The following is a 27,730-nucleotide window of genomic DNA, read 5'->3' as shown; positions in this document are numbered from 1 at the left end:
GTTATTAGCTGAGATGACAATATTACAAACAGAAAATAAATCTGAAAATGTAGCATCCAATTTATGGTTTTTCTATGTTTGAAAGAAACATTTTAATTTCTCCCATCTTTGCATCACTCTTGTTAATACTGATGATCCCTAAAATGAAGGGAAAACTGACAGCATCCAAGACTCTTCAAATGTCATAAATTGTTGAGTGGCATGGCATCTGCCCAGCACTTAAATAGGATAAAATGGGGGATTAATGCCAAGTTTGTTGATGAATGTCCACAACAGCAATTATATAATTCAGTATCTCAAACTGATTTTCTGCATATACAAAATAAAATGTTTAGGTATGAATGTATTCAAGCTATAAATAGGAATAACAAATTTATCTTAGTGTGTCAAATTAGTACCAAAGTGATTGCCAATTGTGTTTTATGTAATACTGAACAAAGGCCAACTTAAAAAGTGTATAGCTGAAGATGAAAGCTTCAAATAAGTGAAAAAATTTATTAATATAATGTCATGGTTTATTAAAAGATAATATTCATGGAGTTAATTCTTAGGGGTTCAGTTTATTAGTGAAAATCACAAAAATTGTGCAATAAAGAAGATAATTTTGACTGTATAAGTTTTATTTTAGCAGCTAACACAGTGAAACTTAGGATTTATGACATCATACAGCTAAATTTGTTTTTATTTTATTTTATATGAAAACTCCTAAAAAAACATAGCCCAAGACACAATTTGACTACTGATAAGAAAAATTTGTCAAATGTATACTTTACCAAACTTTTGTAAAAACTTACCCGTTAAGCATACAAACCTGAAACTTTTATACTTCAATATGTTTTAAATTAAAAAAAACGTTGTTTCCTTTCTAATATTGGAAGATTTTGTGCTGTTATCGAATTTTGGCATGTAACAAAAATGAAAAGCGATTCACATCAAAGCTTTGAAATTTACCACAAATATTTTTAAAATGCCCCTAAAACCACTCTCTAAAATCATCCTTGGGATTATTTAAAAAAAAAAACAAAAAAAAAACTTCAAAATATGTCCCTTGCCAATTTAAAGAGAAATATCTAAGTAAATGGAAGGCCAGAAAGGAAAGACATTCAGAAGAAAAACTGAAATGGTTCCATCTGTTTCAATAAGTAGTTAGTTTTGCTAAACCACAAATGTTAACTACTTGAGATGAACCATTTTCATATGTCATCAATCCTTATTCTCATATACCTTGATAAGTCATGTCTCCTCAATTAAAAAAAATTAAGCTATCAACTGTTTTTTATGGCTCTTTTGTGTCCGCATGATCTTTTATTCTGAAAATAATGTACGTCATCATCTAAATTGCTATTGCATGTTCTGCTTTGTAGCCTGATGACAATGAGCTATTGTTAGATGATGAGGATCTGACCACCCTGACCCAACTGTACAAAGAGGATTCTGCTGAAACCTCCTCCATGTCCAGTCAGGACAGTTTAATCTCAGATCGACCCAGACTCAGAGGAGGGTAAGTCTCATTTTGTTTATTTGTTTTTACTTTATTTTAGGCATTGTTTGTATTTTTGTTTTCTTAATTCCGCATAGATTTTTAACAAAGTGTAGTATCTATTCTGATGCTAAACTTAATCGTTTCTGTACTCAACCAGTGAAGTCCATATTCTTCTAGACTAAGGCAAATTTTATTTTTCTCTCTATCTCAAGTGCACCTTTTTATAGGAGTTGGATTTTTCCCACATTAAAACTTGTGTCTAACTCTGCCCTTTAGGGAGAGGCAAGTAAATAAAACCCTGAATAACACTCATGTAGGAATACTTGTACAAATAAAAGCAATATTAGTAGAATACAGTATACTTTGTAATAATAGTACTGAACATTTTTTATCTTTTTGAAACATTTGTAAGCACTTGCATTTTGTGCATAAATTTGGACCATTCTGAATGTGATCATATGAACAATTTGTACATGCTCCTTGACTTCCATAGAAATAGATGATCTCTCTAATTAAAACAAAAAAAATTACCAAAAAGTCAGAATTAGTTAATTTTGATGAATCTTTCCTGATTTATTCATTAATAAATAGTTTTTATCATGGATCTATAAAAAGACCTGGCATTGCCCAGTATTTAATAGGAAACACTATGTCTTTCCTCTAGCCCATAACGTATAGTCACATTTTTATTTTTGTTTTATATTTTACTAGCAGTTCAGCCAGGTATTGCTCGGGCCCTATGTACTGTTCATAACTTTATGTGCATATGTATATATATCTATATATATTAAAAAGTTTGACTTATGCCCAGGTACCCTACATCTAAAGTTTCAAGTGTTTAGACCCAAAATTGGTGCAGGAGTTTGGTAGAGCCTGCAAATGTCAACTCTTTCAACTTTGACCTCTAGGCAGCCAAATTTTCGCCCCAAAACTGATTAGAAAGCTTACTGCATGTCTGAATACCCTTTATGTAAAATTTCAAATGTTTAGTCCCAAAATTGGTTGAATAATTTGCTAGAGACCGCAAAGGTAAAATCTTTTGAACTTTGACCACTTGGCAGCCAAATTTTCAGCCAAAAACTGATTAAAAAGCTTGTCCTATCTCTGAATACCCTTATGTAAAATTTCAAATGTTTAGACCAGAAATTGGCTAAGTAATTTGGTAGAGACCGCAGAGGTAAAATTTTTGTAAACTTTGACTCCAATTTTGACCCCTTAACATTTATTTTTCTGGGCTCAAATCAGATTAAAATTTCGTCCATGTGCAAGTAACCTACATCTAAAATTTCAAGTGTTTAGACCCAAAATTGGCGGAGAAGTTTGGTAGAGTTTTCAAAGGTCAAATTGTTGATCTTTGACCCCTTGATAGCCAAATTTCTGGCCGACAACTGATTAAAAAAGATTACTCCTTATGTCAAATCTCGAGTCTCTAGACCAAAAATGGACAGAGTTATTTGGTAGGGAAATGAACACAATATTTTCACTTTTTTATATATATATATATTATTATTATTATTATTATTATTATATTTTTGTTAACCTGTTTCCTTAAGAAACTGTTTTAAGCTTGAAAAATTGCTGATAAATATTGTTCTTGCACAAAAGCACTAGCACGCAAAATGTTTTCTACTACTTCTGTCTAATTTAATAGGTGGTTTCGCTTTGTGAGGATATAATTGGCTGGCTCTTAAATTTCAATACATCAGCATATGTGTAGTGGTAGCACCTTACAAGAATCATCAGTTCTATCCTGAGAGTATCAATATAAGTAGTCATGCCTAGTTGTCATGCATACTCTAAATTTTTCATGTATGAAAATGTTCTAAGTGGCATACCCTGGTAAACCATCTTGCATTTTTATGTTTTCTTAATTTTCACTTTTTTAGTACACCATGAAAGTACTTGCTGTCCTCTAGCTATTGTATGTGGAACAGCAAAACCTAGACCCACTGCATACAATACTGAGTGATAGAAATTCACATAGCATCTGCTAACATATGATAATCCAAGAAGTGTCCACACTTGTAACTGACAGCTTCTTGTTTCCCATCCATCTGTGGATAGTCAGCAGCATGAATGGGTATATATGTGCCTCTTGGTTATCAGCTGTGAACTATGGATGCAGGGGAGAATTGTTTTTGTAGTAACCAGTATAATTTCTCAACACTTCAAATGATTCAGTTGAAGCTTTCACTCCTAAAATTGAAGAAAACCTAGTTTATTTGTTTTTCGTGTCTAATTTTTTTATTTGTTTTTCGTGTCTAATTTTTTTATTTGTTTTTCGTGTCTAATTTTTTTATTTGTTTTTCGTGTCTAATTTTTTAATTTGTTTTTCGTGTCTAATTTTTTTATTTGTTTTTCGTGTCTAATTTTTTTATTTGTTTTTATGTCTAATTTTTTAATTTGTTTTTCATGTCTAATTTTTTATCAGGACAAAACTCTTCTATTTTACCAATGTGTTTTGCACTTTCTGATCTGCTGAAAATGACAAAATATAGAACTATATTTTCTTCTGTTGATGTTTACTTCATGTCTATGAGTGATTGATATGAATAAGAAATATATTCTTATATTTTGTTCTGGGTCACAAGAATCATTAATCCATAAACCTCTAAGCTTTCTTTTTCTTATCTTTTCTATTTTTTCAGATTAAAAAAGGCGAGTTCTGTTGACATTCACGGCTCAGTGCTAAAACCAAGTAAATTGAAAAACATTTCTGCGCAATTGAGATCTGCTGCCGTAAGTAAACAAAACATTAATTTTAAATTCATTTTCTTTTTTCTTTTTCATTTCTCTTAAATAATCAATTTTATTTGATTTCATAACAGTATTGGTCTGATCGTTTTGTATTTTTTTTTCTCCTTTCTGATGAAAGTAAATTATATAAATTAGGTACCCAAAAATCATGACGCAAGCAGTTTTGATTTTCCAGAAGTCAAGTTTTGATGCTTCTATATATTACAAATCGAATTAAACTAATTTTGCAAGCTAAAACTAAAAATTCGTTGAGGATTAGATTAGAGTTAGTTTAGTATTTAAAAAAAAAAACCCTAATATTCCCCTTCCAAAATTGAGAAACTATTTGATTGTCTGTCTCTATTTACTGCTGACTCGGTAGTAAGTGGGTGCTCATTTTATGTCAAACTGATATTTTGGGGAATATTTTTTCACTGTTTACATGTAATCGCCTCCCCCCCCTCCTAGAAATTGAAGATTTTGAAGAGGTAAACAATGCTGGATGTGTAAACCCTATTTGAATTGTGTAAATTACTGACCTTACATTCTTTTTCTAATTTTTTTAATTTATTTTTTTTTTAAAAAAGCGATACTCAAATAGTTTTTTATTTTTATATATATATATATATATATATATATATATATATATATATATAATTTTTTTTGTTGATGTTATCCTCTCAATATGTTGTCCATTGCCAACTGAGAATCCCATTAAACATTATCCTCAAGTATGAGAGAAAGGTGTGGAATGAAAAAATGTTAATTATAGTGTACGTATTGAATATCAATCATGTTTAATTATTGTTGTTGATTTTGATAATTGTCGAATAAAATCCACTTCGAACTCATGAATAATACAATTTAATGTTAATTTAAATAAACAAAATAGGTATAGTAATTTTCAGAAATATTGAAAATGTTATTTAAAGAGTGTATTTTTTTATCATTTTATGATACACGTTATCATGTTTGTAAATATGATATTAGTAATGTCTGAAATGACAAAGAAATTGTTTATTTTGTCTCCAATGAAGGCACTTTTTTTTTTTTGTTTTATGTGTGGATTGATATGCTGTAAAAACAAAGATCAAACTTATCATTGTCATGTACTATTTTAATAGAAAAGCTAGATATTCTATAATTGCAAGAAGGGTTGCGGAGTCGGATGGTGAGAGTCCAACTCCGACTCCTTGAATTCCTAGAATGCTTACTCCAACTCCTTTAATAGATTAGACTCCAACTCCCCCTATGTGGAAATCTATTCTGCAAATCCATATACTAGCCTCCCACACTTATTCAGCATTTTATAATTACTTTTCATGTATATCATTGTTTATGTCTAACATTCACTTGTATGATAAATATACTCACATATGCACTCTACCAGCTTTATTTATTTAATGTTAACTCCTAACAAGGCATATAACCACTTGGATGAAAAAGGCTACTTTTTGAGACCATGTCTAGGAAAGATTAACAAGATGTCGGTTTTTGTTACATTTAAACTTCTGCATATCAGTACGACCAGGAAAGCAGGTAGCAGGAAGGGAATTCCAAAGTCCAGCTGTTCAAGGGAAGAAACTATTGGAATAGAAATCTTTTTGGCATCTAGGGACCTCAACAGTGAAAGGGTGAGATCTTATTGCTGAACGGGTTTGTCGGAGATATGTATGGGGTACAAGTGCAACGAGTTCATCAGAACACATTCCATTAAAACATGCACAGAGATGCAACATTATGACGATAAGACAAGAGCTGTAGCTTAGTTGATAAAGTCTAACTGATTAGATTGGCAACTCTTTTTTGGAACCTATCCAAGATGGAGAGACTAGTGGTAGATGCACCATCCCAGATGTGGCAATAACACTCCATGCATGAGCGAATGGTGGCCTTGTAGAGGTATGGAATACTCTTAGGTGTGAGTAGTCTTCTAGCTCGATAGAGGGAACCTACCATCTTTGCAGCAGTCTTTGCAATGTCCTCTATGTATTTGTTCCAGTTCATATTGCCCACAAAGTAAAATATGGTACAATAATCCCAAAAAAGCAGTTTGAAGTTAGAATTCTCAGGTAGGGTGTTATTTTTCATCGATATAGGCGATTCGAGAGGCGTCTTGTATTTGTTAAAGGAGAGCAGCTTAATTTTACTAGCATTAAATGTTACCATCCATTTGTGTCCTCATTCAACTATGATCTGGAGGTCATTTTCTAATGATTCTGCCATTGTCTTATGTTTATGTACACCTGTTCTTCCCTAATGCATGTTCTAGAGCATTGTATCATCAGCAAATATACCCATCTTAGACACAATATTATCAGGGAGATCGTTTTTGAATATCAGGAATAATAATGGTCCAATGATCGACCCCTGAGACACTCCCTCATTAATGTTATGCTGCTTGGATGTATGTCCATCAATGACAACCTGTATGCTTCCATTGTCAAAGATGAATCTAATTATATTTAGTATACGTCCAGTTATAACGTGCGGTTTAATTTTCATTAGCAGCTCTTTGTGTCAAACTTTATCAAAGGCCTTGGATGTATCAAGGGCTACAGCTGTGGCTCGACCAGCTTTATCCAATACATGGTAAATGCATTCACAGATAAATGTTAAAATATATACAGTAGAACGACATTGCCTGAATCCATACTGTTTGTCAGAGAGAAGATTTGCTTTGCGAATTTTGCCTATTTGTATTTGACATCTGACATACAAACTGGCAGAATGCATGCTGCCTTTGTGCCATAGCAGCTGCACAATCCGTAGTGAACGATGGGGATGAGTGGGGCTTGCTATAATACTTCCGTGTGGGAACGTGCTTCAATTCCCGTTTTGCACCATTCAGTTGCCTCATTGGCACACTGTTCAGCAGGAAGAGAGAAGATATCAGTCCATGGGCATCTCAGATGTGTTCTCTAATGGCTTCCCAGTAAGCTCTGTTGTAGTACCTTTTGGTTTTGAACAAGTGAAGCCTGCTGAGGTTCACGATCTAGTAGGCCAGTTGGAAACATTACTGTCTATGTGAGGGAATGGACTATAGAGAAACTATAAGTGGAGCCTCCAGCTGCATCTGTGTAACCTGAGAAACCAAGCCAATTTTTATGGTGGACATTAAAGTCACCAAATGCACGTATTTGGGCGTTACTATCCAAGGACAGTGCTGCATCTATACTATCAGAGACATGATCTATTAGGGTACAATCCTGACTTGAGGCAAAGAAAATATAAGTAACTAACGCAGTGATGAAATGTTAGTCTAAAGCACATAAAAGCCTGGTCATCCGATTCAAGATTTTTCTCTCTAGTTTAAGAGAGGGTGCAAGAATATAGACTCTAAGTGGGTGTATACATCTATCCCAGTCCTTACGGCAAAAAGGGAGGTATCCTGTTATGTTAAAGTAGTTGAAGTGGTTCATTAGCGGAGTCCAGTCTAGAATGTGTGGTCTCATGAAAGCCAACCAGATATATCAGCAGGGTCCCTTTCCATACGCGACATGGCACTACAACTATCCTGATATTATATATCTGATGATAGAGCAGCCAGTCTAAGCATTACCAAAGAGTTAGGGCTCCTGTACTGACATTCAGAAACAACAGCAAGACAAACTGTCAATCAGTTACCCTCAACCTCTCAGACAAGACCAGCCCAAACAAGTCTTGTGAGCACAAGTGGCATACAAGCAAATTTTCTCAGTTTCTGAGAGAAAGAGAGAAATTTTAAATAGAGTGTAGGGGAATGGAGTTCAATGTCCTAGTCAGGAAATAAGGCCAATCACAGGGTGACTCTGGTGAGTCCCTGGTATTGTTCCTCTGGCTTGGCTAATAGGTAAAGGAAAAGTGTGATAGGAAGAGCCTGTCTAGCGCAAGCCGGGAATTTGTTTGAGTCACCAGCTCCAGGAAGCTTGTCAACCATGACTGAGGAGGCCTCCCTCTCTGTTTTGTTATCAGTTTTCTTTCTCTTAGATGGATGATCTGACAAGATCTACAGGTCCATCACATCAAGAGGGTTAATCATGCGTCTGGTTTCTACACCAGGTATTTCTGTGCCCCCGCATGGATGAAGATATTGAGTATCTTACTTTAAAGTTTTTCTCTATTCTTCATAAATAAGCGCAGGATTGGAGATAGATTCCCCTCTAACATTTACAAGAAATTTTATCTTTTAAGAACTGTGAGAAAACCAATCTGCTCTAACAACTAATTTGTTTTAAAATAAATGAATAGGATATTAATAATTATTTGAATATGTAAGAGAATATAAAGCAAAGAAAACAAAAGAAATGGTGGAACTAGATCTACATAAAGAGGTTCCACACAACACAGATATATAAATGCACTTAACTTGGGGTTCTTCGAGTGACCCATGTTGGTTTAGCTAAAAGACCAGTGTCTCCAATTAGAATGAATTGGGGTGCAAAGATTAACTTTATTTGGGAGCAGTAAGAGAGAGGGAGGGAGAGAGGATCTGCCTTAAGAGTCAAATGTGTGCTTTGATTTTAATACTTCCTTCTTTTATTTAATTGAAACGATATAATTTTTGATTTCTATATTAATAATTTAAAACTCATTTACCAAAGGTGATGAATACTAGAAAAGTGATGCGTATTTCCAATTTTTCTATTTTGTCTATACATATATTGATAACTATTACTAATATATTACAAACAAATGACATGCAAGAAAAATCTGGGAAAATAGTTTCAAGAATATAGAAATGGAAATAAAATAATATAATGAAATAAATTAATTTTTTAGTAATATCTATTTTGAAGGACGATTAAGGGATGGTTAAAATTTTAAATAGATTTAAAGCTTTTTTTTAAACGCAAGTCCATCTTAGAAAATTTCATTATTATATTTTATTGTATAACATGGGGAGTAGACTCGCCAGTTAAAATTAATTCAGATAAGAATGGGAGTTTGGAAATGTGGTTTAAAATGCACTATAAATACATTTAAAAACACGAACTAAGTTTATATAATAAGTTAAAATAACAAAGGGATAAAAAAAATTACAATTAAATTTTATTATGCTTTCAGTTCAAAAGGGACTACAATATTTCAGGATAGGGAAACCTCTTTAGGCCATGACATTTCGAAGCCAAACGCTTCTCTTCAGAAGAGGGCAGTAAAGACACATATTATACAGAGAAGAAATTTTTTTAAAAGATAATATTGCCTTTATGAAAAGAGAATCAAAGGAAAAACATGAAGCTGTACTGAGACTAAAGCTGATTCTAGGACTGCCAGCAATCACTATAAAAGAGTAATAAAGAATGCGAGAGAGTTGTATGCTCAGTCCGTTAAGTCCAAAGTAGTTAAGCAGCAGCTTGGTTACCACCAGTTTTGGCAAATAGCAAACAGGATCCTGAACAAAATCATGTGCTCTATCCCAATCATCATTCAATGGACCTGAGGTAATCTCGTCAGCATCAGATAAAGCCAAACTCTTTTCCAAGAACTTTGCAACTAATTATACCCTATGGAACTAACCCATCATATTTCCTCTTTTATGAGAAAACACAGTGTGCGACATACAAATATCTGTGTGTGATATTGCCAAGTTAAGCAAAAGCCTTGATTCCAGTAAAGCAACTGACCCTGATGGCATTTCAATTATAGTGTCAGCACTATAAAAGCTTCAACTAGAACTAGTTCCCATACTTACAAAGCTGTTTAAGCATTGTCTTAATGAGAAATGCTTCCCAACACCCTGGAAAACCTCACCAGTATGCCCTGTATTTAAGAATTCAGGTGATCGATCATCTTCCTCTCAGTACAGACCAGTAAATGTCCTGTGCGTCATAAGCAAGATGCTGGAATCTGTGTTAAATGGAGAAGTAGTTAACCATCTCAGCAAAAATAACCTTCTTAGTGACATGCAATATGGTTTCCGTTCTGCTAGATCTACAGCAGATGTGGTAGCGGTTATATCTCATAGGATTAGTGAATCTCTCGACAAAGGCTTCCTTTCTAGGGCAATTGCTCTTGACATATCAAAGACCTTTGATAGGGTATGGCATAAAGGCGTACTTCACAAGATCTGTAGTTGCAGTATAGGTGGAAATGTTTTCTCAATCATTAAACCATTTCTCTCTGATAGGTTCATAAGAGTAGTGGTTGATGGGCAGAAATCAGAAGCTTACAGTATTAATGCCGGAGTCCCTCAGGGGCCCATCTTGAGCTCAACTCTCTTAGTGATCTACATCAATGATCTTCCAAATCACATCTCAAGATCATTCAAAGACATACTGATGACATTACCATCTATATCAACACATGAAAAGCCATGGAATAAGTCAGAGAGAGTTGCAACCTTGATTGACGTGAGTGTTCCTAATGATGGCGGCCTGAACAGAGCTGAAAGAGAGAAACAGACCAAATGCCAAGGTCTCATGTATGATATGAAAAGAAACTGGAATCTTAGGGAGATATCAATCATACCAGTTATCATAGGTGCCACAGGGCTTATGAAGAAGAACCTGAAGTCCTACCTTACTAATATTCCTGGTGAACCAAGTGCAAAAGAGATCCAGACAATTGCACTTAAAGGAACAGCAAGGATACTAAAAAGAGCTCTCGGTTGGTTTCAATAAAAAGCGGGGCAATGTTGACAGCTGGTTTGGCTGCCCCATACCCAGCATTACAATCTTCAAAGGAAGAAAAATGAAAAAAAAAAACAAAAAAAAAAAACAAAACAAGTTCTCTCTGATTCTCTCTCCTCTGATCTTGAGCATATGGTGCAATGGAGAAAGAAGTGTCTGATTATTTTTAATGCATCTAAAACCAAGTTTCTATCTTTATATCATCAATGCTCTGATCTCGTATCTGGCATCAATTGAAATGAATGGCTCTCATCTTGAGAAGGCTCCATGTTTTGACAAGCGTCTGGGCTGGAAAAATGGTGGGATCCTTTTAGCGTTCCAGTAGATATCTCCTTGCTGATGCAATTCTCTACCTTAGTAAGAGTCAGGTACATCCACAGATGGAGTACTGTTGCCACATCTTGGCAGGAGCTGCTGGAAAACTCTTATGTTTCAACAAAGTTCAAAGTAGACTTCGTAACCTGGTGGGGGTGCCCTTTTCTCTTCCCTTCAACCTCTTTCCCACAGAAGAGGCGTTACGAGCTTGTCTTTATCACTATTTTCATGGCAGATGACTTTCTGAACTCCAGTCTATGGTCCCTCCCTCATCAAACTTTCATGAAAAACACTTGTCTAGCTGAGACCACTATCAATAATTTCCCCCACTCCTTTTCTGTGCCTAATCCTAAACATAGATTCCATGAACAAAACTTCTTTCTTAGAACTACACGCCTGTGGAACTCTCTTCCATTTGCCTGCTTTCCAGCTGACTACAAGTTGATCATATTCAAGTCCAACATAAACAAATTCTTAATGAGCCATCCCCTTAAGTAATTCAATTTACCAAATTTCCACTACTAACAATTACTAGAATATTGTGCCATTGACTTCTGTACACTCATTAACCATTATCCTCGAGTGACCTTTGGGCCTTGATAAGTGGTGACTTCTATGTAAAAAAAAGGAAAAAACTATAAAGGGCTATAGCGCCATGGGTTGATTCTTATTAATTTATGCCCGTTATTTTTTGGGGTGGGGGAGATAAGATTGTAATTCCGGATCGATCCCGGACTAATCCAATTGCCAAATTCTATTTAATACAGTAACTGGATAACTTTCAGATTACAATCCGATTGTTATCCAGTGTAATCCAATGATCCTACTCAAAGACAGAACTTTTATTGATCTTGTGTGACATCACAACCAAAACGAAAACAGTTGTCCAAACAAGATTTGCAGATATCCGGCAGATCGAAATATCTTGATGAAGTGGAAGCATTAAAGTACAGTACAAAATATGAGATATCTCAAAAAATAAAAGCAAAACCATACAAAAACTGCTAAATTTTACAAACCACTGCTTAGGAAGCAATTAAGTTATTGCTTATTCACCAAACCTGTTTTTCTGCTCTTATTTACTTATACTGATTCCCTCTTTTTGGAAATCATAATTTCTCATTCTATGACTAAGTGTAATGTTTAAATATAAGGCCTATAATGGCCACATGTATATTCTTACTGACGTATGTTGTTAAAATAACTGACACAAATGTTATTTCTAAATGTCTGCTTTAAAGGGATAATGCTTTGTCTCCAAGATGCCTTCCTGTCTGTTTTGCATGATAAACATTAAAAATCCTTATACTCTTAAATCCTTCCTAAATCCCTGTATATCTAGATTGTATATTAATGCTGTATTCTTGTAAGTTATATCATCTCTCCTGTTTCAACTGGACAAAAAAATGATTGCTCTTCTCCCCAAGCTGATATAAACTCACATACTTTGCACATACATTGGAATGAGAAGGGTTTAGCTTCCGGTCCTAAACTTTAGTAGGCTGACCTTTTCAAAATCGATAAATACTAAACATCTATAGATTTCTATTGCTAAGGAATGCATTAGCTTAACCTATATTTATACTCTAAAGAATATCTAAAAAAAATATAAATGATAGCCACAGTTTGTGCCCAGATTATAAGTGATCTATATTAACTAGCAACTATATCTTTCTTTCATTGGATGGGATAAAGTACTGGTGATTATCTTTACTTGAAAACTAACACCTAAAGCACATTTCGAAATGCACCCTAACCCTTATACTATAATTTTTCAATTAGTCACTAATCCACAAACCATATTTGATCTTTTCTTAACCCTAGTAGATATTCACCTTTAATTTACACCCCACACTCATACATACCTCCTTTAAAAACGTAACCAATCTTAATCCTATTCTGAGGAGTATAACTTCAAAGCAGATACTAATTCTTTGATACTAACTCTATCAATCCTCACTATCCATGCGGGAGAATAGAAATACCTGGCTTTGAAACCAGGTGCAGGGAAAACCCTCTCAGTGCTGATGGACCAGTAGATCTGGTTAGGTCATCCATCTAGGATAAGGAAAACTTCGATTTGTAAACCTGTGCCACTGACCTCATACGTCTTGACACGAAACAGGGGAGGGAGGCCTTCTTATTCCTGGACAACAACCTCCCTAGAGCTGGTGACTTGATCAAATCACTGGTTTGCAAACCGAAACTGCTTAAGGAGTAGATAGGCTCTGACTATCTATACTCCATACTCCTTCTTTGCCTATTAGCTAGGAGCAGAGTTGTGGCCACAAGGACTCATTAGAGATGCCCAGTGCTTAGCCTTGTTTCCTGACTAGGGCAATGAATGCTATCCTTCACATTTGCCTCATTCCTTTCCCCTATACCTGGGCATCTTGGAGGTGTATATTTACCATGTATGTTAACGTGATTGGACTAGGCCACTCCTGTCGGACAGGTTTGAGGGTACCAGTTTGACAGTTGCTGGTTGCTGTTTCTCAACTGACAGTACAGAAGCCCTAACTCTTTGATAGCACTTAGAGCGGCTGTTCTATCATCAGTTGTGTAATATCAGGATATATATAATACCATGTCGCACATGGAAAGGCACCTTGCACTCATCTCTGGTGGACATTCCCGAGGCCACATTCCTGTGGATGAGGAGCCGGCTGATGGTCTACTCGTGTTGCATGATGGTGGCTATGTACATCCATTTTGCCTAGCACCTCAATCTAGATCTGAAACTACGAAATAGATAAAATGACAACTCAATCCAAAAAAATGTTAAAACCAGACACACACTCACGCCTCCTCCTTTGAGGCTTGCATTTACACATATCCGAGGACTTAGAACTAACTTAAATGATGTAGAATCATTTCCCCTAGCAAACCCCCCAGATATCTTAGCACTAAGTGAAACTAACTTGCACTCCTCCAACATCTTTAACAGGTTTGGTTATCTTCCACTTTGTCATAAGGACTTTAACAGGAATGGACTTGGAGTCTATATTTGTAACACCCTCCCCATGTCTAGGGAATCTAAACTACCTGTAAGCTACCTGTATTTTCTTTATTGCTCTCCATCAACTCAGGACTGCACTATAATCAATCGTGTCTCTGACAGCATAGATGTAGCACTCTCCCTTGACACTAGCACCCAAATACATGTATTTAGTGACCCTAACACCCACCACAGAAATTGGCTTGGCTTCTCTAACTGCACTGACACAGCTAGTAGCATCATCCATAACTTTGCTTTATCCTATTCCTTGACACAGACAGTAACATTCCTGACCCGTCTCCCAGATCGCCAGGACCAGCAAGCCCCACTTCTGGATCTATTTCTGACAAGAGATTCTGAGGATCGTGTAACAAATGCTGATTGCCCACTTAGGAATGCTGATCATGCTGTGATAATGATTGAATCACTTTAAACTCTTGACCCCAAGTTGAAGAGCCATTGCTCAAAACAATAAGGCTGACTGGAATGCCATTAGACATCATATCAGAGACACCCCATGAGGAAATATCTTTTCTCTTCCTGCAGAAAAGTGCGCAAATGAGACTACTGAATGATTCAAAGCAGCAATTGAAGCACGTTTCTACACGGTGGTTCTATAGCAAACCTTACTCTCCCTAATGGTTTACTTCTACTTGCGCAGCTACCATTGCTCAGAGGCAACATGTGTACCGTAGATTTATCCAGCATAAGTCCTGTTCAAACAGACAAAGTATATAGAAGCTAGAAATAATTGTAAGAAAGAAGTAGCAACAGCTAAGAGTGAATATACTGAAACCACCAAAAAACGCATTGAAGCGCAGAAATTAGGAACTCATGATTTCTGGAAAATCTACAATAGTGTAGTAAATAATGGGCAATCAATAATTCCTCCACTATCCAACAATCATGAGGTTGTTTGTACAGCAACTGAAAAGTTAACATGTTTGCCCATTATTTTCCCTCAAACTCTACCTTGGACTCAGCAAACCATTCCCTTCCTGATTTTCCTCTGTGGACAGAAACCACACCAGATGATCTGAAAATTTCTCCTTCTCAAGTATATGATATCATAAAAAACCTAGACACCTCAAAAGCATGTGGATCTGATCTCATCCCAACTGTGGTATTAAAAAAATGCTCTGCTGAGGTTGCTCCAGTTCTCTCTAAACTCTTTAACAAATGTCTTAACGAATCTTGCTTTCCTGCCTGCTGGAAAACTGCTTCTGTGGTATCAGTTTACAAAATCTCTGGCGAACGAACTGACCCATTAAATTATTACCCAATCAACCTCCTCCTGCTTTTCGCCAAAATATTTAATCAAGCTCTAGTCCATCACCTTATAGCTGCTAAACTTCTGTTTGACCATCAATATGGATTTAGGCAAGCCCGTTCTACTGCAGATATTCTAACTGTAATCTCTGAACGTATATACCAAGCACTGGATAAGGTAGGGGAGGGGAGGGCAGTAGCCCTATATATATATCTAAGGCTTTTGAAAGGGTATAGCACGATGGTCTCATGAAAATAAAATCTATGGTATTACTGGACGAATGCTTAACATAATTAAATCCTTCTTAAATGAGAAAAGAATCCAGGTTGTCTTCGATGGGTGTATGTCCAAACAATATGATATAAATGCAGGTGTACCTCAGGGATCGATCCCTACCTGATAAAATTGTCTCTGACATGGGTATATTTGCCAATGACACCGCACTCTATAGCAGGCACGTGGGGAAAACTAATGAGCACATATCTAAGGCAATGGCAGAAACCCTAGAGGAAGACCTTCAGTCTGTAGTGGAATGGGGTCAGAAATGGATGGTAATGTTCCAAACTGCCAAGACAAAGCTTGTTTCCTTTAATAATTACATGAAATCTTACCAACCGCCAATAGCTATTGCTAAAGATACATTACCTGAAAGTATTTCGTTCAAACTCCTCGGCTTAACGTTCACAGGGAACATGAGTTGGAATAAATACATTGAGATCATTGCCAAGGCTGCAGCAAAGAAGGTGGGCTCTCTCTACATACTAGAATGTTACTTACGCCTGAAAGTATCCTGTACCTCTACAAAGCCACCATTCACCCATGTATCGAGTATTGCTGTCACATTTGGGCTGGTGCATCTGCTCCTAGTCTCTTGCTTCTGGAGAGTGTTCAAAAGAGTCACCAACCTGATAGATCCTGAACTGTTATCTAAGCTTCAGCTCCTGTCCCATTGATGAAATGTTACATCCCTCTGCTTGTTTTCAAGTATTTTAATGGTGGATGCTCTGACGAACTCCAAGCTTTTCTACCCCCTCGATGAAAATACCCCCCGACAAATCCAACAAAGAGCGAAGTGCCACCCCTACACAGTAGAGATCTCAAGATGTAAGAAAGCCTTCTACTCTAATAGCTTCTTCCCCAGAACTGTTAAACTTTGGAATTCTCTTCCTGTTTCCTGTTTTCCCAACTGTACTGACATGCAGAAGTTCAAGTGTAATGTAAACAGACATCTTGCTGCTAAACTCCCTACATAGTACCCCTACAACTTAAGTTCCTGATAGTAGCCCCTTACATCAAAGTAACAATGTTTCTTGTTTGGGGTGAAAATGTAATAATAAAAAAAATAGAAAATGTAATAAAAAAAAAATGGTAAAACCAAACAGGAAAACCATGTAAAAAAAATAAATAAATTCATTGGACTTAAGGAGTCCGAGTCAGATAAAAAGCTCCGACTCCTTGTACTCTTAGAAATCCGACTCCAGCTAAAACCTCCGACTCTTTCCGACTGCGACTCCACAACCCTGATTGAAAGTTTCACAAATCTTTGTAAATATTTTCTGACTTTATTTTCAATTGTTTTCCATTTCTTTTTGCACCATTTTTTTACTCTAACAATAAGATTAAAAATGCTTGTTTTATCTGCAAATAATAATAAAAAACAATAGTTTCTATTATATTGATTTTCTGTGATAAAACTTATAAGATAGTTTCTATTATATTGATTTTCTGTGATAAAACTTATAAGATAAACTAATTTGCATACTGCTTTGCAAAAGCTCATCTAATTAATTAAACATGTTTTATTTACACCACACACACACACACACTGTAACCAAGTAAATCCCTCTCTCATTTAACAAATAACTAGGGGCAAAAATTTCTTGGTTTCATAAATTTTCCCAGGTAACATTTGAACACTGGTCCCACTGATTAAATATATTTTTAAATGCATAACTTTTTAGATGCATGTACAAATCTCCATGAGAGGTTTGGTCAATTCGTCCATCTATCATTTTGAAATCATATTTTCATTGCTAAATATGCATTTAAAAAATGGATCCGTTCTTGTCTTACATTCATTTCAATTTTTGTTTTTCTTTTTCAGAACAGAGTAAACGCAGGAAAACCATCAGCAATCGTACGTTTCTTTTTGAACTTATAAAAGCAATTCTTCCAGAACTTTTTTGTTTACTAAGCTTAAATTAAAAATTTTTTTGTATGTGAAGCTTCCTCCCAATGTTCCACGGTGGATTTCCAACTAGAGCAATCAATCAATTTGATTGAAAAGTGGACAATTACACTGATTTCGATGACAATAAAAGTATTAAAAGTGTGGAGCATTCATTGATCCTCATTCAATCTCTAGCAACGTCAATATGATATAATAATGTTAATATATATAATGATTATGAGAGTCTATATCCTAAACCCCAGGAGTTTGTGAACAAATATATAGATGAGAATTACAACTCCATGTATATAGGGGCGGTGGCTCCATATTGCTGACAGTTTTAATACTGTGTTTATGTATTTTATTCGTTTATCAAGATATATAATTTAATTGTATTAAAGTGATTTGAAATTAATTATCCCTTTGTGTATAACTAGTCAGCATTTTCAATGAATAGTTGTAACTAGAATTTTAGTCCATTAAAAACTGGGAAAAGTTATAGCCTGTCAACTTAGAACGAGTGCTTTATGCCTAATTGATGGTTGAATATAGTTAAACTTGTGCTCATTTTTGCATCTGTGTATCAAACGGATACCATAATACTTAGTTCGCTGCTTCTTATAATGAAGGTTTTATACAAAATTTCAGCTAAATCAACCTAGTAGTTTCCGATAAGAACTGTAACAGACAGACAAAGAAACATAACATAGATAATAATTAATAATGATAACTAAAAAATCATTGATAATATACACTTAATTTATATTAGTCCATATATATTTGTTTCATGCTATGCTAATATTTTCAATAATATTTTTCTGTTTATATATATCTATATAATACTAAAACTCTGCCGTTCTTGGTTCTTTGCTTGTTTGCTTGCGCACTATCCTCCTCCTCTTCCTACTACTACTATGCTTCTTCTTGCTACTACTATTACTTCTCCTCTTTACAACTCCTCTTCCTCCTACTACTACACCTCCTCTTCCTTATCCTACTATTGCTACTACTGGTTGACATGTATTTTCCCTACTACTACTCTACTACTGCATTTTTTTTTTTTACATCGTTCATTTCCGTATTACGTTTAAGTTATTTTAAAACAATTTTCTTACAAATAAATCTACTATTTTACAATGTATTGTTTTACTGTGTACGTTTTCAGCAACCCATTTTTTTTTTTTAATTTTTTTTCACGTTTAAATTAAAAGATATTTCAAAATTTGAATTTAACTCTAAGTATTATGGTGTCTGTTCAGTGTACAGTTACCTATAAGTATAGCAAACCACTTATAATTCAATGGCTGTAAGTTTTTTTTAATATACTTTCATAGAAATGTTTCTGTTACGTCACAAAAAACTATTTTCTTTACGTCAAAAGTGTCACAGTCATACATTAATTCCATAGTTAATATATACTAACCCAACGGGTCATGGGTAGTCTAGTATATATATAAACTCAATAATTTAGTTGAAATAATCTGAGCAATGCAAATCTTTGCTTGTTTTTTATTTTTTTTAGGCAGTGTCATCTTTGATTGCTATTGGAACATCACATGGACTTGTATTGGTATTTGGTAAGTATCTTTTTCAAACAAATCAAGTAAAAATAGTATCTTATGTTTATCAATGAGATATTGCTAGTAAGCTTGCATTAACTAAGTTTTTTTTTTTTTTTTTTTTCATTTCAATCTTGTGCCATACATGAATAAAAGTTCATGATCAAAACTTTGTTAGCTGCTTGTTCTTGTCATTTTCTTAGACTGTGAGAATGCTGCCTTCAAACAAATTCTTTTATACCGCTTAAGTCAGTGCAATCTGTTTATCTGTCAAGAGGTTTATTCATTTTGATCTTCATTCCAAATTACTGACCAGTGGAGGGGAAAGACAGAGAAAAATCTATAATCATTGTCTAATCATATTTTATCAACATGCTTTAAATTAACATGTTCGCACATGTAATACTCTCAACAAGCTGAGGAATCACATTTTTTTTTATCAGTCAAATAATCTTTTCAGCAAGTTGACCACAACTGAGCGTTGATTTCTTGTTATTTTCAACTAACCAATTTATATACTAGTGGATCTACTCACTAATATTTAATATTTTAAGGTACTTTGGTTTTGGAGTATTGAACATTAATTATAAGGAACATTAGATTAGTTGACCAACACATGCCAGCATGTAAAATAGATGGACAAAATCTACTACTTTCTAAATACTCTTTATGCAAATTCATTGAAAAAGAATAAGCACTTGAAGGGTCACCACAAAGGAATTTATCATAAAATATTTGATTTATAGTAAACAGTAAGTGTTCATCTATCGTTATTACCTTGGGTTACATTTTAAAGGTATTTAAATTTTAGGACAAGACAAATACAAGAGAGAATAAATTCTTGTTTAAATAGTAGATCAATTGTGATCTCTCAACTATCTCCATTGTTTTTCACTTCTTGCACACAAACTGGTTATCCTCTCTCAACCTAACAGTAATTCTTGTGTGCCCAATACTTATAAGTACCACAAAAAATTGTTTTTTCTACAAACTGAGCATGGGAACTTTGCTCTTTCTGGTGGCTTTCAAATACTATAATCGTTAATCATCACTTAGGTCTTGGTAATAGGCACTTTCAAACCTTTACTTTCTATCTCATTTCTCCAAGTTTTAAATTTAATAAATATATCTTCCATTGTTTGACAGGCAAGTACTACATCACCATCTCTTCCAGGCAATCCACATGAAACGTTATGGACATTGTTTGTAAGACACAAATGAAAAGCAACATTCTCTCTTCAGAATTCTACTTTCACATTAAAGATGTCACTAAATTCTAAAACAACTTTGAGCATTTCTGTACATTGTTTGAACAACCTACACCAATCACCTGTTTGTCATTAGTTTATGTAAAGCCCACCAGACAGTATCTCTTGGCACTTTGTCAAAAGCTTTCTCCAGATTCACAAAAGTAAAATATAAGTTCTTCTTATTGTAATGTAACCATTATATCAAAGAAACAGAGGACAAGAAAGAAACTCATTTTGTTGAGTTTTAAACAAAAGCCTTTATATCTGGTATTTCCAACAATGCATTTTTTTCTAATTGTTTAAACAGTTCATTTCTCATTTTCTGTCTATGTCTGAGTTTTGACTCCGCTGTGAAGCCACCTACACATTTCAAACACGTCTTAGACCCACTTCTTCAAATACTTATATCTTGGACACGTCCTTTCCCGCTGTCTCGGACACATCCTTTCCCGCTGTCTCGGACACGTCTTTTCCCGCTGTCTCGGACATGTCCTTTCCTGCTCTCCCATGTTTTGGACGCATCTCGAATATGTTTTGATTATATGTTTCTCTGAACATCAGCCACCCTTCAACTACCACTACAACATGCATGTCTTTTTTAGCTGGCTTGGTCATGCTGTTTTTTGTTTGAAAACTTGTTTGTTGCTTTCTTCAACTCTAAACATGCTTATGTTTTCTTTGAATAAGATCAATTGTACTATTACATGTCCATTTTTTCCCTTCCATTTTTAATAAGATCCTCGCCAAGTGTTAAAGTGGTGTCTGGGAAGCACAGCAGTTGGTGCCCAATATGGATCTGTCTCTGCTCTTAGTTTCAACAGGGATTGTTCTCGCCTGCTTTGCGGATTTGCAAAAGGACAGGTAACCTTACTTCTTTTCAATTCTTATATGCCTTTGATGCCATACATTTCTTTTTTGTTGAATTCTTTGATTCTTGTATTAACACTAGTTGAACTATCTGTCATGGTGACAAACTCATTGAGAGAGGTTTTCATAAATATCTGTTCTATGGTTACACTTAGATACGACTTGCAAATACTTCTTATTAAAAATGTTATTGTTAAATTTCTAGATTGGTTTAAATATCTGAAAACCCTTAATGAGTCATCGAAACCGAAGGTCCCAGAAGAATTCTTTAAGTGATTCCTCGGTTGATTTTGCTAAAATATGCCTTGAATGCAAAGTTCAGCTGTGAAATCTACCGTATACTTTGAGGAATTCTGAATAAGGGGAGATAGTTCAGAGAAAATCTTCCTATTACGATAACAGGTAAGGTTTGATACTTACCAGGTAGCAAGCATAGTATCCTTAGCGTTTTGGCAAGATCAAAATGTAGTATTTGTCCTGATATTACACTTCATCTTTTCTGTGCTGTTGGTGAAGGAGAAATCTTTCTAAACTGAGATAATTTTGATTTTTGTCCCAATCCAGAGCCCTTTTTAAAGAGTCGGATATTTTTCACATTAAAAGTCAACTTTGTATCTAACTCTGCAAATGGAGAATCAATTAAAACAGAGCATAGAATTGAATATTCTTGTTTGAGGAGATAAAATTTCACTGCAAGCTGAATCAAAAGATGCTCTTCTCTACATCCACTGCATGGTGATGCTGATAAACAATTATTATTTCCTATTCTAAAAAATAAAAATAATTGTTTTATGCAAAGTAACATATTTTTTAATTGAAAAATATTACAGTGATAATTGGCTCATAAGTCAAGAATTTATATTGATTCATCTCCATTAGGCACTTTGAACATTAAATCAAGACATACGGCTTTCATCAGTCTTACATTTTTGTATTGGTGAATATTTCTCCAGAAACTCATTTCTATTGTATCTTTTTTAGATTTGAATGAAAGATTGTGCTTGATAAATTGCATAAAGTGAGAAATTTTCTTTCAGATAACAATGTGGGATCTCACGAATGGGAAGTTACTTCGAACCATCGCTGATGCCCATCCGCCAGGAACTGCAGTTCTTCATATAAAGGTCAGTTGCTATATCACTTGACTTTTTTATGAGTCACTTAGCACTACTAAATGGCTTTCTGTATCTAAAATTATATACAAGTGTTTTTTTTTGTGTTTTGTTTTTTTGTCTTGAGAGTCAATGTTCTTGTTTTTTACAAAGTATGTCAGTCAGTTTGATCAAATGAAATAAAGGAATAGAACAGCTGAACTTGGTGTCATTGTGTGAACTGTGTAGCCTTTCTGAAATTGATCCCTCATAATTGGAAGATGATTTCAGGTAGATAGAAAAACATGGACATGTCGAAAGATTCAGAATGTTAGGCTCTCTCCTTAACCAATCAGAGCTTATTTATGCTTTGGCATTTTTTTTTTTTTTTTTTACCAACTATGAGTTAAATGCTTAGGGTGATGTTCTCTTTAGTTTATAATGAATTATTCCAATCTTTTTATTTTTCCTTTTCTTTATTACACCCTGGATTCACCAGAGAAGTTCATGTTTTTTCTGCTAGTTGTAGAATATGCACTAACATGGTTGAGTATTCTCCAAACTGTATGAACTATTAACTCCAGCAGATCTGATTTCCAGTTATTCTTGGAATAATCTTGTGAAGTACTCGAAAGAAGTTGATCTTTCAATTAGCATGCCAAAGACTAAATGCATGATTACTGATAAAAAACAAACTCCTTAACGTCAACATGATTGGCCAAGAAATTGCACGTTACAGTTTTGTTTTTCTTTGACACAAGCTGTCTTTATCTAACAACGGTCAAATAGCTGTAAATCACAGAATTGATTAAAGTTAGGCTACCTTCACATGAAACAAAACTGACCCAACTTTTAAACGCATATCATACAAAATCAAAGTGAAAATTTATACCATGTATGTCCTTCATATGGACTTGAATGTGTTAACTAGACCGTAAAACCGTGTCAGAAAGTAGAAACATTCTAAAAACTAGGTCATGCACTTTATTACCAATCATGTCCACCTACTACTGCATAAACCTACTAAATTAAATCGCCAATAAACCTACTAAATTAAATCGCCAATAAACCTACTAAATTAAATCGCCAATAAACCTACTAAATTAAATCACCAATAAACCTACTAAATTAAATCACCAATAAACCTACTAAATTAAATCGCCAATAAACCTACTAAATTAAATCGCCAATAAACCTACTAAATTAAATCACCAATAAACCTACTAAATTAAATCGCCAATAAACCTACTAAATTAAATCACCAATAAACCTACTAAATTAAATCACCAATAAACCTACTAAATTAAATCACCAATAAACCTACTAAATTAAATCGCCAATAAACCTACTAAATTAAATCGCCAATAAACCTACTAAATTAAATCGCCAATAAACCTACTAAATTAAATCGCCAATAAACCTACTAAATTAAATCGCCAATAAACCTACTAAATTAAATCGCCAATAAACCTACTAAATTAAATCACCAATAAACCTACTAAATTAAATCACCAATAAACCTACTAAATTAAATCGCCAATAAACCTACTAAATTAAATCGCCAATAAACTGAAAGGTCAAATTAGTGCATCTGTAATGTTGTAGATTTTATATTCTTTCAAGTTGGAATAACGAAAGTTGCGTGTAAAAATAGATGTCTTTTACACAACGTAACTGACCTCCTTTTGTCTATATAAATAACTGATACCCTCATAAAGGGTGACTGAATGATGACTAGTTTATTGTGAAACAAAGGTTGTGCAATATCAAACCTCATTGCTGAAGTCCAGTCGCAAGGCAAAATCCAAGACAACCAAAAGCAATGCTGAATTTACTTGGACAAAGACGTGTTTTGATTTTCCTTCTCCTAGTCTACTTACCCTAATGCTCAAAGCTCTACTTTACCTTTCTATGTCATCCATAGCTAGGAATGGGTATTGATGCCTTTCCCAGGAGTATTAAAGAAAGTGAGAGCTACTTTCAAATTTACAGCATTTGGTATTCCCAAATGATCACTCTTTTGAATACTGGCCCTGGTCGACATTGCTTAACTTTATTGATTCAATGTGAACCGATATTTGAACATGTCATGATCATAAGCTGGAAGCTTTTTATTTTCTTCTAAAATATGTACATTTAAATATGCATTACTTTAATCTTTTACCAAATACAACAATATGATAGAATGTTACTCCTGATGTTTGTCTCCTTAAGTTGAGAGGAAATTTCTTTCTACTCAGTCAAGGGGCTATATTTTTGTCTAGACCACTTTCTTACTGGTCTAACTCCATACAGTCAACTCAGTCTTCTCTGATATGCACTGGTTCACCTGTGCCAACTTTCACTATTTTAAATATTTAAAAATACAAAAAACACACACAAACACCAGAAGTTTATAGCTGCATACCATTATTGTACACACACTAAATTGCATTGTAGGAGTCATTTTTAAAAGAATCTCAGCATAACTAAAATTATTTTAAAATTATGTACTTATTGCAAGATGATACAAATTTTTGGATATGCATGCATAAGTTTACTGGAATTACTTATGGGTTTATTATTATTTGCTTGGATTTATTTACTAAAATTGAAAAACTATTTTTTTATAATATATTTAAATATTTCTAATCTTTTTTTTTTTTTTTCATTGACTCATAACTTTGATTTGTTTTGTATAATTGTAATTAGATTGTATTCTAATATTTTTGTTGAAACCACAATTCAATTGTAATAATACTATCCAATTGACATGTTTTGTCTTTTTTTTTTTTTTTTTTTTTTAATTTATTTAAATCCCTTTTCAGTTCACTGATAGTCCAGTGGTTGCCATCTGCAGTGACAGTGGTGGATCTGTATTTGAGTTGGAATTTAAGTAAGTTTTAACTGTTTAAAACTTTTATACTTTCTTATGTGCGTTTGCATCTAGGAAATCCCTTTTTTTTTCTTTCAGTTACCATTTGTATTTGAGTTGGAATTTAAGCAAGTTTCTTAACTTTGAAAACTTTTCTTTTTTATATGCCCTTTCATCTCTGAAAGGCTTTTTTTTTCTCTCTTGGTCACGCTTAAGTTGTTTTCAATAACTCTTAACGTTTTTGTTATGGCTCTGAATTAGTCACCATGAAAACAAAACAACTGTCTAAGTCAAGACGTGTATTAATAAAAGACAAAGAGTTACAGAATGAGAAAAGTGTTTTGTGTTCCACTGAGCAAGCAAGGTTAACTCCGGACCTAGAGCCCTACTATATATGGACGGTGGATTGTCCATTCAGAGGGTGATCCCCCTCCCCCTCCACAACAATTTTAAATATGAGAGGATCAAGCTGAATGAATAATGGTATGGGCAGGTAGTGATAACAGCCTTGGATAAGTGTCTAAATTTTGAGTTGGATTGTATGCGGGAATTTTTTTAGTTATGTTTTTTAAATAAATTTCTTTCATCCTTAGTTTGAAACACGATTTTCATTAGTTTTCAGATGAGCACATTTTAAGAATACCAGTTTTTGTTTTTATTTAAATAAAAAAAAAAAGTTTTAATTGAGAGATCAAAATGCAACTTATCTTTCTTGGTGTCATCATAAAATGCAGTCAACAATTTAATTAAATAATGGAAAAGCAATCCCATATAAATACATTTTAATTTGGTGTCACATTTGACAAGTTTAATTATTAACATTTATTTCATTTCCCTAAACCATTAATGTTTATTTGCTGTATTTATTTGTTTAGATTTTGTCCAGTAAAGAAATAATCTTGTTTTTATTTCTTTAAAAAAAAATAACAGGCCACGCAGTGTTGCCCGGTTGTAAAATACACTTAAATATATTTTAATTTATGCAGATTTTGTATTTATTATTACAGAGCCAATTCTCTATCGATGTCATAAGAGGACATATTTCCTCTTATGATCTGAATAAATATTATTTTCGAAACACAAATGATAATATTAATTATAAATTAAATATAATAAAATATAATTATTAATATATTAATTATAACAGAAAAAATACTTAAAATATTATATAAAAATATTAATATAATAACTATAATAAAATAGAAATACTTAAAATATGGTATAATAATATGAAATATAAAATATAATAAAACTACTTAAAATAAAAGATAACAATAAAAGATTATATAAAATTATATAAAAATGGTTTTACTTCAATTTGAATGTAGAACGAACATTTATTCCAATTTTAAGGTTCCAGAAATATCTTTTAGCGAAAGTATAAATAGAACGCTGGTCACTAGCTTAAATCAGTACTTGACATTTGGGACACGAATACAGATGTGACCATACAAGTCTCCGACTAGAAGAGTCATTAAACTCACAAGAAAAGCTGACCACATATAAAAACAGAAAGACCAGCCTTCGCAAACCTATATCTTGTAAATATAAATTGATTTCTTTGAATTATGATTGGCTAAAGCATTTTATATCTAAAAAAAACCCAGAATATTAAATATTAAATCTAAGGGAATTAATCTTAGAAATAGTTGTCTCCCTTTTACCCTGTGGACTATTCATGTTTTCGGTTGTTTAAATGAGTTTTTTTTTAATAAAATTTTTCTTTCATTCTAACCCTTTTTTTAAATTTTTTTTTTACTCTTATTTTTTTATAACATATGATTTGCGGATTTATCCTTAGACTCTACGAGCCAAATCCGTAACAATCGATTATTATATTGTATCTAATATATAATAGTGATTTCAAAAGTAAAAAAAAAAAAATGACTTTGGTGCCATCAGTTAGAATCGAAACCAAATCATATAACTATCCAGCCTTACTGAATACTGTCTTATTGAAATCGATACATATATAAAAACTGAAAAAAAGAAAGCTATAAATGTATATTAGTACATGCGTACAAGTAACATTTTTTCCTTTCCTCCTCATCATAATTAATTCAGTCGACTTATGCCTGCCTAGTTCTAATTTTTTTTTTTTTTGTAAATACTTTTACCTGCTAAAGATCAAATTAAATTTGTTTTCACGTCCAAATCTCTTGTATATCAAATTTGAAGCCTGAAGTCCGAAAATTGACAAAGGAGTTTGGTAGAGATTGTTTCTCGGACAGACACAAAAGATCACTTATATAGATGGTTAAAATTGAAAAGTTTGTTCAGAAGGTTGGAATTCATGAATAGTATAGAAAATCCAATGGGTTATCAACCCTTAGTTGAGATGCTAGCCATGAGGAAAGACACAGAGAAAAGATTAAGGGGCATCCTATTATAAATTTTCGTTGTGTGTGTGTGTGTGACGTGGTTTGTCTCAGCCTACAGGCAATCCACTCAGGCAAGTTAGGTACCGAAATGAAGCTTATGACCCAGCGGATGTTTTAGTTATATTTATATCCATGTTTGGTGTAT

General features: G+C 33.8%; 1 protein-coding gene across 2 annotated transcripts in view; it reads left to right on the top strand.

Moving 5' to 3' along the window:
• The window catches only part of LOC145248041 (vacuolar protein sorting-associated protein 8 homolog), a 135,162-nt gene that overhangs the window by 9,827 nt on the left and 97,605 nt on the right, over positions 1–27,730 (top strand). For both annotated transcript variants that reach the window (XM_080109771.1, XM_080109772.1), the window contains exons 3-9: positions 1,365–1,501; positions 4,132–4,222; positions 17,518–17,550; positions 19,106–19,160; positions 21,129–21,253; positions 22,297–22,383; positions 25,158–25,225. In XM_080109771.1, the coding sequence (XP_079965897.1) occupies positions 1,365–1,501; positions 4,132–4,222; positions 17,518–17,550; positions 19,106–19,160; positions 21,129–21,253; positions 22,297–22,383; positions 25,158–25,225 (596 nt within the window). The remainder of the gene's footprint in view (positions 1–1,364; positions 1,502–4,131; positions 4,223–17,517; positions 17,551–19,105; positions 19,161–21,128; positions 21,254–22,296; positions 22,384–25,157; positions 25,226–27,730) is intronic.

This window comes from Euprymna scolopes, chromosome 26, assembly GCF_053919585.1.
Source record: "Euprymna scolopes isolate OS-2025 chromosome 26, ASM5391958v1, whole genome shotgun sequence".
NCBI classification, from domain to species: domain Eukaryota; kingdom Metazoa; phylum Mollusca; class Cephalopoda; order Sepiida; family Sepiolidae; genus Euprymna; species Euprymna scolopes.
The sequence above is the reverse complement of the archived record's forward strand: the minus strand, read 5'-3'. Positions and strand labels throughout refer to the sequence as shown.